Here is a 12273-nt window from a genome sequence, read left to right on the forward strand (position 1 = left end):
TTTCCCCACCCCGTGTGCAAATGGTGCACGAAGGGCACCATTTGTGCATGGCCTATATAGATATAAAATTAACAAAGAATACATTTCAAAAAGATGCGCATAATATGTCCCCCATGTGCGCACGGTGCGCGAAGCGCATCGTGCGTACATAGCCCATCCCGCATAATGTGGGCAAGCGGTGCGCGCAGCGCACCGCGTGACCACCGTGCGTGCACGGCACTAACTGCGTAAAGTGGGCGCACGGTGCGCTTCGCGCACCGTGAGGCAACTATAGCTCACGCGACCGCAATCTTCTGCTGATGACATATGTGTCTTTATGAAAAAAAAATATTTGTAATATATGTATAGCTAAAATTTAATGGAAGAAGACATGGGCAAATAAGTGTCTAAATACAGTATTAGCATCAGCAGAGGATTGCAGTCGCGTGAGTTATAGTTGCCTGCACTAACTATAACGGGGCAATTTCATTGGTTTTTTACGAGTGAAATGTACAGCTAACTATAACATGTGTGAAACCTATGGTTTTTTCAATGAATTTGCAAGGTTTTTTAAATGCTAATTCCTAACTATAACGTGTGTGAAACCTATGGTTTTTTCAGTGAATATATATATATATATATATTTACATACATATACACACACACACAACCACACTCACTCGGACGTACTGTGGGAAAAAGTTTCCAGATCCAGTCTCACACCTTGGGAAGATTACGAAGTAAGGAATCTCCGGCTAGATGTCCCTTCGGATCTGAAGAGCAGCAACACCAAAAGGCACAGCTTGTGAATTTCTGCTTCATAAAGCCGCAAATGTTAACTGTCTGTGATGCTTAACTACATTTTGCTCTGGGACAATAGATGAGTATTAAGTAAACTAATCACATCTCCTCTATAAGGGTGATGTCTATCTGATCACATTTCTCACTTAGTTTTTTAATGAATTGCTTTCCGCCAGGTGTCCGTAAGCTTTATTTTTAATTTTTATAACATTTAAGCGAGAAAAATAAAAATAAATGACTTTACACAGTCCAAATCTGCTTGTTTAAGCAATAACGCATGGCAAAGGGGACATAGGGCATTTGAATTAAGTTATGTCTCACTAAAAAGGTCTACAAAACTTCACGGAAGTCTTCTCAAATCAATCTGCAGCAATGCTTAGTTTGTAGTAAAAAGTTCATTACTCAATGAGTTGCCCACTCTTGTGGCTTCAACTGTAATAAACAGGTAAGTCACCCATAACACAGAGACCTATTAGCGCAAGGACTAATGGCCAGTCTAGACTGTGACATGTGCAAACTCTCCTCTTTCTTGGAGGGGTGAGGAAGAGGATGGCCACTTGAGCTAGATGAATTCTGAAAAAGCTTTGGGGGAAAAAAAAGGCTTTATCCTAATTAACACAGAGAAAACTGTACAGAAGCAGAGGGCAATAAGGTTGTAGTTCATTCACTGTCCTGGCCAATTTGAAATCCAGCAAAAAGGCCTTTTTCAAAGTGAGAAACTTTAAAAAGCATGAAGAACAAGTTACTCACCTTCAATAATGCTTTTTCTAGTAGAGGCTATCTAGCTGTAGAGTTGTCAATTCCCGAATATTCCCCAGGCGTCAGACAACTCTGCCAGACGCTGTACCACTCCAGAAATGACTTGAGGAGCTTATATAGGTTCCACTACTGCAAGGTGACGTCAGTTGCTTCCAAGACTGTCAGTGCCACTAGACGCAGAGCTCTAAAAGCAAATTGGTGTGACTAGTGTGCAGATTTCTAGACTTGGGATCCTATTAAGAGTCCAATGCACAGAACAGGGAGGATCAGTAAGGGATCTGCAGGAAGAGTCTGTACTAAAGAGACGATTACCGAAGGTAAGTAACTTGCTCTTCTGATGGAGACTTCTAGCCACCGATTCCTCACCTTTTGTATGGATAACAAAGTAGTGTCTAATTAAAGGCGGGCTGTGAACGGACTCAAACCAAAAAGCCCTGTATAACTTAACAGGCAAAATGTCCTTTTCAGTGGATCGGATTGTCCGGATAACAGTTCTTCATGAAATATGAAGGGACGCCCACGTACCTGTCTGGAAAATGTCTAGGACAAGGACTGCGCATCCCAATGCACTGGTAGATGCTTTACCCTTGCAGAACTAGCAAGCAGTCCTCATGGAGGCTGCTTTTTAGCCAATGAATAGCAGATCTTAATGCAGAGCATGTTCCAGCGGAAGATGGTTCTCTTCCTCACAGCCTTGCTTTTTCTGGTTCCAGCAAACCACACAAAGCTGATCATCCACTCTGTGTTCTTTGGTACAATCTATGCAAGCGCTCAATGCTCTCCTGGGATCCAAGCAATGAAGTCTCTCCAACTCCTTAAAGTTGTGAGGCAGACAATAGAACATTAGCAGGGTGTTAGTTTGAACGACATGGAACGTTGTCACAACTTTTGGTAATTAGGATGCTGCGTTCCCAGAACCAGTTTTTCTGAGAAGAAGGTGGTGTACAGCAGCTTGATAGAGAACTTGAAGCTCAATCTGGTGTAACTAGGATTACTTAGTTAGTCCTGATCTTCTTGAGAAATAGGAGCAGGAATGGTATTGGCAAAAATACATCCAGAAATCCCAGAGTTCCACTCAAGACGGCACGCATTCCAAGTGGGAGACGCCTTGGAAACTAAAGCGTGCAGAATTGTTGAATTTGGCGTTCTCGGAGGTCACGAAGAGATCATGGCAAGCATTAACTCATTCGCGGAAGAGACCATGCTTCATTTGCGGAGGAGTTAGTCCACCCTGTTAGAACATGCCAGGTGGCATATCCATGCTCTATCAGCAGGATGCAAGAGATAATCAGTCCCAGCAGCCTTTGAGTCTACCTCACTGAAATCCAGGACCGATTTGAAAGATAGGGATCACAGCCTGAACGTCTTGGACTATTTTACTTGGTGGAAAGTCATGAAACCGAACTGTGTCAGAATGACTCCGATAAAGCGTAAGGAGTAATTTGTGACTGCCACACATGGATAGTGCACCCCAAAGATGACAGGAGGTTCGCCATAGTCTGAAGGTGGCTGATGACTGTCTGGGGTGAGCCAGACTTCAACAGCAAGTCGTCGAGGTAGGGGAAGACTGGCACCCTTACCTCCGAAGGAGTAGTCACCACAGTCATGAACACCGAAGAGGCGTTGGTGAAACCAAAGTGCAGCAAAGCGTACTGCAAATGCTCCTGCCCCTCCACGAACCGCAGATAGGCCAGCAGGATGGCTATATGGAAATAGGAGCCCTGTAGGTTCAATGCCACATCCAGTCTCCAAGGTCAACGGTAGACAAGACCTGGACTGGGGTGAGAATCTTGAATAACTTCTTACAGAGGATGGCATTCTTGGGCACCATGAAGTACTGAGAATAACAACCACGTTCTTCTTCTGATCTCCTGAGAGACCCTTTGGACAACAGGGCCTGCATTTCCTGCCTACCACTGGGTGGATGTGTTCCCCTAAAGGGATCGTAAAGGGGTTTAGCAGGTAGAGTTGCAGGAAGGGACACTAGAATGAGGGCGGTGGGCACCGCAAAACTGCTAGGTCCCTGGCTGAGGATAGATAGGCGGCGGGTACAGGTGAGCTCGACCAAATATGAGAAAGGAGCAGTAAGGTTGGTGCAGGCTGCGTTGAGGCGGGGAGACAAGTTGTCTCCCTGTTCCTTGCAATAGCACACAGTGGCCAAGTTGTACGTGACCACCTGTACTTGTTATTCCTCGATGGTCGACAGTAAAGTCTTTGATGCCAAGTGAATCCCCTGCAAATCAAACAAATTGATGAGGATATGGTTTTCTGTCAGAGACAACAGTCCTTGAATATTCACCTCTCCCAGATTACCTCTCCAACTCAGCAACAATTCATCCATTATTCTCATTAATTCTGGATGAGGTAGGGACTCGGGTCACCCACTGGTTAAATTAGGGCCAAGTGGCCACCAGTGCAGATATTTTGCAGTCTCCTCCGACACGTGGATGGAATCAGAAAGCTTCCCATTGAGCTGAGCTTATTGATTCTTCTGATTCCACTGGAGTGCCAACATATGCCACCTGCCTTGATCCACTTGCAATAGAAGCAGGAGCCCAAGAGGCCCAGAAGCCTTTGACTGCTCTCACTGAGATCAAGGGATGAAACAGGTCATGACATAAATGTCATGGACACACTGAGGCAAAGGGAAGGCTCGGAGGAGCAATATGTTGTGAAGTGGAGTTGTGGCAAAGGAGTCAGTTGTGACTTTGGTACGTCAATGGGAAAGCCCAACAATATCCACAGGCTCGCCATAGTCCGTAGGTTGCCTTCAGCAGCCAGTCATCCAGGTATGGGAAGGCTGCTATACCCAACCTACGCAGATGAGTTGCAACCATCAGCTCCGTGAACACCTGAGGTGCACACACCTTTGCCCCAAAGGCCAAAAAGGAGCACCATGAACAAAGTGGTCTTGGCCAACCTAAAACTACAAATAATGCTTGTTGGATTGCATGATGGGCATGTGGAAATATGAGTCCTGTAAATCCAGAGCTACCATCCAGTCTCCTGGCTCTAGGGCAGACCGAATGTGGGCCAGGATTAGGGAAGATCTCGGGTAGGAAGAAGACTTCTGTTATTTTTCAACACCAGTAAATAACAGAAGTAACATCCTGTGCAGATATCTGATGCTGGTACCTGATGGCTTCCTTGGCCAGGAAAGCATGTACCTCTCAGAGTAGAGACAAGTGGACCTCCGGAAGGTGTTGGAATGTGGCTGGCATATCCAGGGAATGTTATAAGAAGAGTAGGTGCATAATAGTGTTCGACAATTTGGAGCACCCATTCATTGATTTCTGGACATCATTCAAGTATCCAGCGGATCGAATCAAAGTGTGGCAAATAAGTACCATGCTGGTCCCAGCTATTCTACCCAGGCATGTAGTAGTATCCAGGCTCGATCTGATGGAGCACCTAGCAGCGTCTTGGCTATCCTGAACGAGGAGGGGGAGGTTTGGACATACATCTACTGGGAAAAGAGAATCTGCCTGGAGAATGTCTCCATGCATTTTGACTCGTGCCCAGGTGGTCAGAAACACAATTGCATTCAGTTGATTTGTGGAAGCCTGCATCACCAAGCTTTCTGGTAATGGGTGTTGTAGTACGAAGGCTGGGTCGCCTGAGGCAGGTCTGTGCCACCTTGTAATTTGACTGTTGACTCGAGGGCAAGATCCTGCTTTTGCCAAATGTACCCAACAGTGTGTCCATGAGGGTCTCATTAAATAATACCTGGAATTCCTGGTTAGTCTGTCTGGGGTGAAGCCCTTTTGTAAGTACGTTTGTCTTTACCTCTATGGTGGACAAGGTTAAGTCCAAGACCTCAGCTGCTCTCCTTATTTCCTTGGTAAAGGAGGCTGTAAGGAAATGCCTCTTTTGTAAGGTCACCCCCTCAACAGAGGGTAAGATTTTCCGACACCAAAAGGCACCCCTGCACCCGGCGCCCTGCGGCTCCCTGTGCACAACTCCTGGGTACCTACCTATCCTCCAACTACCCAACTTACCTCTCGAAGTGGTGGTGGCACCTGAAGAATCTTCGTCCCCGAGCTTGCAGTCTTTTTCTAAACCGGAGCTTTCCTATTGAAATCAATTGAGCGCCCGAAGGCTCAAAAGCACCCTGCACCCAGCCGCCCGAGTGGCCCTGGCAGTGTAACCTCTACACCTATCTACTTCCCCAGTGACCAGGAGCCCAGCTCCCACAGCCGTGTGGCCTGCTAGTCAGCAGCCACCAACCAAGGCCCTCCTGCCTCTATAGGATAACATTGGGCCTAACTCTCTCTGCACCCGGCTGCCCCTGTGCCGCTGAGGGTGTAACAACTGTACCTAGCTGACCCTGGGAGACCCCCGAGTCTATGCCCAGAACCTTAACTCTGCCAGTCGAGTACTTACCTTAAAGCCGTTCACTCAATTTTCTCCATAGGGTAACTGACTGGTTTCTTCTGAAATTTCTTCTGTGGGTGGAGTTTTCAAAACTTCAAACATTCACCAAAAATCAGCCGAGTAACGAAAACGAAAATACTCACCTGCTATTAGGTGAGCTCCCAGTGCTGGATCTTGGTGCCCAGCACTGACCCTGAAAAATATTCACAACCGTACTTACCAGTAACCCAATTTTCTTACATAGGAAATCATTGACTGTTTTTCTGTGAAATTTCTTCCAAGTGTCGATTTCTGCAAACTTTAAATATTCTTTAAAAATCGTATAAATTATGAAAACGTAATTACTTACCTGTTTTGGATAAAGGTCCCAGTACTGAGTCTAGGCACCCAGCACTGGATTACAAAAAGTAACGAGAAAATACTATACCTGCAACTTGAATTTTCTTCCATAGGGAATCATTGACTGTTTTCTATGACATTTCTTCCAAGTGTCAACTTTTAAAATAGCAAAATATTACTTAAAAATCCTAGTAGTAACTAAGTCGACTTTTATCACTTGTTTCTAAGTACTGTCCCAGGACTGAATCTAGGATCCAGTCCTGGAATCACAAAAGTAATCCTGAAAGTAATCTATTGCAAATAACTTGAAACTTCCATTGAACTCAAAGCATTATTGGGTTTAAAACTGTGTTGCCTATTGCAACAACTTGTAACTTTCTACAGAAGCCAATGCCTAGGGTTCAGTTATTGAGTGTGTGAAACCATTTTGCTGACTGAGTGTGTACAACAAATGCTTTACACTGTCCTCTGATACTGCCTTACTGCTCGACCAAGCTACCACTTTAAAGAACAAGGTTATATCTAACTTTAGCCTCTGCCACACCTCTGGGGACTGTGGACTCTGTACACCCTGTACCTATTTGGGAACAGTATATACAGAGCCACTTTCTCACACCAGGGCTTGCAGCACTGATTTTGTCATCCCAAAGGTCCCCCAAGTAAAATAAGTCCCCCAGTCTGCCACTGCAGACCGGTAAAGTAATTCTGCTCTGCTAGCCGGACTTTTCATTGAAAGCAATGCAAAGCCACCACTTCCCCAAGACATCCCTCTGGAAGGTCTATTGAGCCCTAATGGCAGGGTGCAACATAGGAGACAGGCAGGACATACGCTTTACATATCCTGGCAGTAAGACATACAAGAACTATTGTTTTACTGTGAAAAAACGTGGTCACCCCATTGGCGAGTGCGGGTTACACGCTGACCCCACAGCTGTGCTAATGCCTGAAGGTGCGACGAAAGTGGGAACTCCAAGGTACTCAAACAACTTGTTACATTAAGCCTGATTTGTATCTCAATTCGAAATTAATGTAACTTACTGCAGGGTGCCACTTTAGCAAAGCTGCCCCTTTGTTGCTTTCAAAACCTCTATGCCTTCCCAAACAGACATGGAGCCTGCTCCACGAGACAGCTTTCTGCTGTCCGGAGAGATATGCTAACAAACTTCCAGGAAGGAGAACAATGAGGGATTGCAGGCTAGGAAGTTTTCACCTCCCTCCTGCAGGAAGCCAACTGGGTGTTAGCCCTAAAAAGGAAGGCTTCAAAGGTGAAGCCGCCTTTGAAGGGCACCAGGGGAGGGCTGCGCCCCATTGTTGAGGTAGACAGACTGGCACCCGAAACAGTGAGGGGAAACCAGTTGCCAAACCGGCTTCCCCAGGGGCATGTAGCCCGGAGTTAAACAACCCCAGGGGGTGGGCTAGTGAGGTTTGCACATCCGGAGAAGGGCTTGCCACCTTGGGAGTAGGCAGAATGGTGCATCCTGGGATAGCCAGATGCCACACTCCACAGGAAGTGGTCACCAGGTGGGAGGAACCTGGTAGCCCATTGGCTACCAAACTCATCCTTCCCCGACGGCACGATCCAATCATAAAGGGGGAACCGCTGGCACCTAGATCTCAGATCTTGAAAGACTAGAAGAAGGGCAAAGGAGGACTACCCTGCTGCACTGAAGGACCACAAAAGAGGGGCTGCATCAACGAGAACTGTACATGCTGCACCTGGTGGCTAGCGAAGAGAGGGTCTGTGCCTGCTGTGTCCTGCTCAATGAAAAGGCCCCCTCCAGAGCACAGTAAAGCTGAGAGAACTTCAAGGGCCAGGTGACTGACCTATTGTTTGCAGCTCTGGAATTCAACTGCTGAAGAAGCCTGCTGGGTCAAGTTGGTAGACCAAAGTGCAGCACAAAGGACCAAGACCGGACACACAGAGTTACACCCAAGTTTGCTGAGCTCGGGCGTGCTCTTGAAGGTACACTCTGAAGGAAAATTATCAGCACAGGAAGGATTGGCCTGCGACCGTGACAACGTTCGAGTAGTTCAGTAGAACTGAACTTCAGCCAGACCGGAGAGGGCTTTGTGGACCCCATCATCACCTTTGTACAGAGAAGAATCTCTGTAGGAAGACCCCCGAATAAATTGAAAGAGCAATCGGTCCTAAAGAAGGTGGACGGAATCACATGTATCCACTGAAACGTACGTCGGCCTGATTTTTTCTAGCTGGCGGCATAACCATGGATATTATTAAAGAATTTTCACCATGTGTTTTCAGTAGCAAGCCATTTTTAGCTGGAAAATAATGAATGTGATGTGATGAGTGTATGATTATGTTTGGTATGCTATGACTGTATATGAGGTTAGTACAAATGTGATTATGGTTTGGGGATGTATTTAAGATTGTTTTGTATATATTTATTGTATTAATTATGTTAAATTTGTATACTTAATAGAATTACAAATATGTTTCATCACTTTTGATTTGTATTGTACATATAGACAGAAAAATTATGGTGTTTTTGCAATTCAAAAAAAGTAAGTGAAAAAACATGATTGAAAAATAGAAAGGAGAAAATAATAAATAAAAAAAGAAATGCACGTATCTTTGTAAGATTTTCTTTGATATTATATAATAAAGGGATAGTACAATAGAGCTCATTGTAGCTGGAATAAAATTAGTGTTGGTCGAGTGGGAGGTCTATGTACATGTATACAGGAAGACCCTCGCCGACCACGTCGCATCCACAGCTTCCCTAGCGCATCTTCAGCTGCCTTCATCCCTTGCATCAGGACCACTTCATAGGAATCCATTGCAATCCACATAAGGTGCTTTCAACTGTTGGGCTCCTCCTGTGAAGGTCAATTTTCTTGAGAACCTTACTAGTCCCCCTTACTAGCTCCTTGCCGGAGTCACTTGCTCAAAGTACTTCCAACCGACAGCACTGACCCCAACCCAAGTTTTCCTTGAAAACGTTTAATAGAGTCCAATTCATTTACTTTGTCAAAGCTTGTTGGCGGTTGAGTGATATTGCATTGATTTATTATTGCTTGTATAGTATATATCTCAGGAACCCTCCATTAGATTCTAGTATCTAAATTCCTATAAAAATACAGCCTATTTTATAGAAATAGGTGTCGGATTTCTTGAGTGTTGTGTCGATACCTTTTTCCATTGCTTAGGTCCTGTTTAAATGCTTAAAGTGCGTTCCTTTGTGTAAGCCTCGCTGCTCAGAGCCACAGCTATGCAGGGTTGATCTGAAGGTTTGCCAAACTAAACCGAAGGGTCCTAAACGGGTTGAGAAGAGTATTACACTGAGAGGTTGCACTACCACACCATATAATACACCTCATTTCCGCACACAAACCATTTGAGGATGGGTCATCACAAGAAACTACCAAGATATGTCCCAGGAGTATCGCAGAGGCCAACTAACTAAGCAGGCGAACAAGCAGCTCTCACGACTGGGAGTTAAAGCAATCTATTGCTTACACACTCTTCCAACACCGGAACGCCTCAAGTAGACCTTTTTACAACAACAGAAATCACAAAATGGCAGTACTTTGCATCCAGACATTACCATCCACAGTCTCTGGGAAACCCCATGTTGGTAAGCTGATACAGGATATAGGCTTATACTTTTCTCCCAGTACTGTTGATATCAAACGTTCTAGAGAACAGGACTATGATTCCAATAGCTTCCAAATAGCTTTGTGAGCCATGGTTCTCACACCTACAACAACTGTTAGGGCAAGACAATGTCATAATTCCTTAACACAAAATCACTAACTGTGCAGCAGGGGAAGGTTGTTAACCCAAACCCATGAGACCTATAGTTCGGGGTGTGGCTCTTGAGGTAGTAGCTTTTCAGCATTTACCTATAGCAACAGTACTTATTATTAATAAGGCACAGAGACTATCCACTAAAAGAAGAAGAAGAGATCTAACTTGGTTGCCAAATTAACTACAAAATGTTTAGCAGCACAACTCTTGTACACATAGCTAAGAGTTAACCGGTCAGCTATTGCAGCTTATTTCAGAGGGCTGCACAGTAAACAGATTTTCACAGTTCCATTAATGAAAAGGTTCATGCAAAGAGGCTCTTCCCTGGTAGAACCTACCCTACAGTGGAATCTCATTTGATTGTAGCTGGGTTAATGAGGGCGCCTTTTGAGCCCATGCACAAAGCCACACAAAAACACCTTACATTGAAAACAGTCACCTTAGTGGCTATGACATCATTAACCAGGGTAATCCAGATACATGCACTCTCAGTAAAATAACCATTCATATCCATACCAAGGACAAATCAGTGATGAAGACTCACCCCAAATTCTTAACAAAGGTCATACCACCTTTTCACATGAATCAAACAATCACCGTAGCTGCTTTTTTCAAAAGGCCAACCAATGCTTTAGAGAGAGCCTTGCATCATTGGATGTCAGGAGACAGGTATGTAATGCATTCAAATTGCAGAAGACGGCAGGCAGAGCAGTACATTTTTTGTACGACATTCAGCACAGGCCTTCGGGACAACGTTGACAAATTCTATTGCTAGATAGACTGTTCAAACTGATGATGTGTTATTCACTAGTATACAAGTCCTTAGTCACTAAACCAAAGGCACACTCCACTAGGAAACAAGGGAGCTATGACAGCCTTTATAGCTAAGGTTTCAATGCGAGAAATTTGCAGAGCAGCCACATGATCTTTCTTCAGAGCATACATTCACAAGACATTACTGAGCTGACTAACAGTCACGAAAAGAGGTTGCTGAGGGCTAAGCAGAACTAACAAAATATTTGTTTCAACTCCCTCTTCTAGCCCACCTCTCCAGAGGAAGAGGGTAGGGCAATCTGATTGGTACAAACCTAGGTTTGGTCTCTTTTTTAAACAAGGACTATGGTATGTTGCAAAATGAAAGGGCCTATGGCCTTTCTAGCCTATATTTAACTTTGCATTGCTATTGTAATATACCGTGGGACTCCCATCTCGACAACGGGAAATGATTCAAGCATGTGAACCTATGAAAGTTCCAATAGTGGAGTAATTCCACATATCTGTGGTACACCGAAAATGATTGGCAGTGGCCTAATCATGACAAAGCATTTATGCACAAACCCCAATTACAACATGGTGACAAGTACTTACTCGTGAACGGTTTAGACTTGCAAGACCACCTGTTGCCATGTCAGATCCATGACTTTTGGCACCTACATACTGTAGAAATGCTTCGGGGCTCCTTACCACTCTATAAAAGACACAAAAAGAATTTTAAAACACAAATACATTCCAAATTGCATCTGGTCAACACACTGAGCATCCTCCATCCAATAGTCTCCATCTCATTCACAGAATTCGCTGTAGCAGGTAAAGCAGGACATCACCTGCCTCTTGCCTGCCACTTTATAATGGAACCAATTGAAAACAGTTTGAGATCAATCAAGGGGTACAACTCTACCTAATCAGGGGAGACTATAAAGGGAACCATCCATACAACCGTGGGAGTACACAAGAAGCTGGACAACTGACTGCACACACCATAGAATCTCCAGCCCATTTCTTTGTGACGAGAGGAAGAAAAAGGCATTCACTAGGTCTGAGCAAAATAGAGCCATACACATGTCTACCACGCTATAGAATGAAACAAAACGTTAAATACCTGTAATAATATGCCAGAAAGCCCCTAACCACCAAATTGACTATCAGAATATTTCGAAACCATTTTTTGTCCCTTTTCCATTTCAGGAAAACTTTTTTTCGAACATGGAAACAGGGAAAAACATTAGCGTGGAACTGGGTTTTTAAAGTTAAAAAGGCTATGTTTCCGAGCACTAAACTGCTGGCCAAGAATTATTCCAAGGTAATGAATCTGAAGAAGTTATTTTTTTTAGGAGAGGTAAAGGTAATTTATCTGTAATTCTAACTATCCATCATGGCTATTTCCTCTGAATCCATAAGCACAAGGTACTTGCCTTTGATAATGCTCTTCCTGATGGATACGCTGTCTAATCGAAGATTCCTCTTTTAGTGAA

The 12273-nt window shown here is 44.4% G+C and overlaps 1 protein-coding gene across 1 annotated transcript in view; it reads right to left on the bottom strand.

Moving 5' to 3' along the window:
- Nucleotides 1-12273, bottom strand: part of LOC146813810 (exportin-5-like) — a 1013804-nt gene that overhangs the window by 492679 nt on the left and 508852 nt on the right. The window contains exon 18 of the mRNA XM_085610267.1: nucleotides 11390-11489. Coding sequence (XP_085466393.1) covers nucleotides 11390-11489 — 100 coding nt within the window. The remainder of the gene's footprint in view (nucleotides 1-11389; nucleotides 11490-12273) is intronic.

Source organism: Triturus cristatus, chromosome 6 (assembly GCF_964204655.1).
Source record: "Triturus cristatus chromosome 6, aTriCri1.1, whole genome shotgun sequence".
NCBI lineage: Eukaryota > Metazoa > Chordata > Amphibia > Caudata > Salamandridae > Triturus > Triturus cristatus.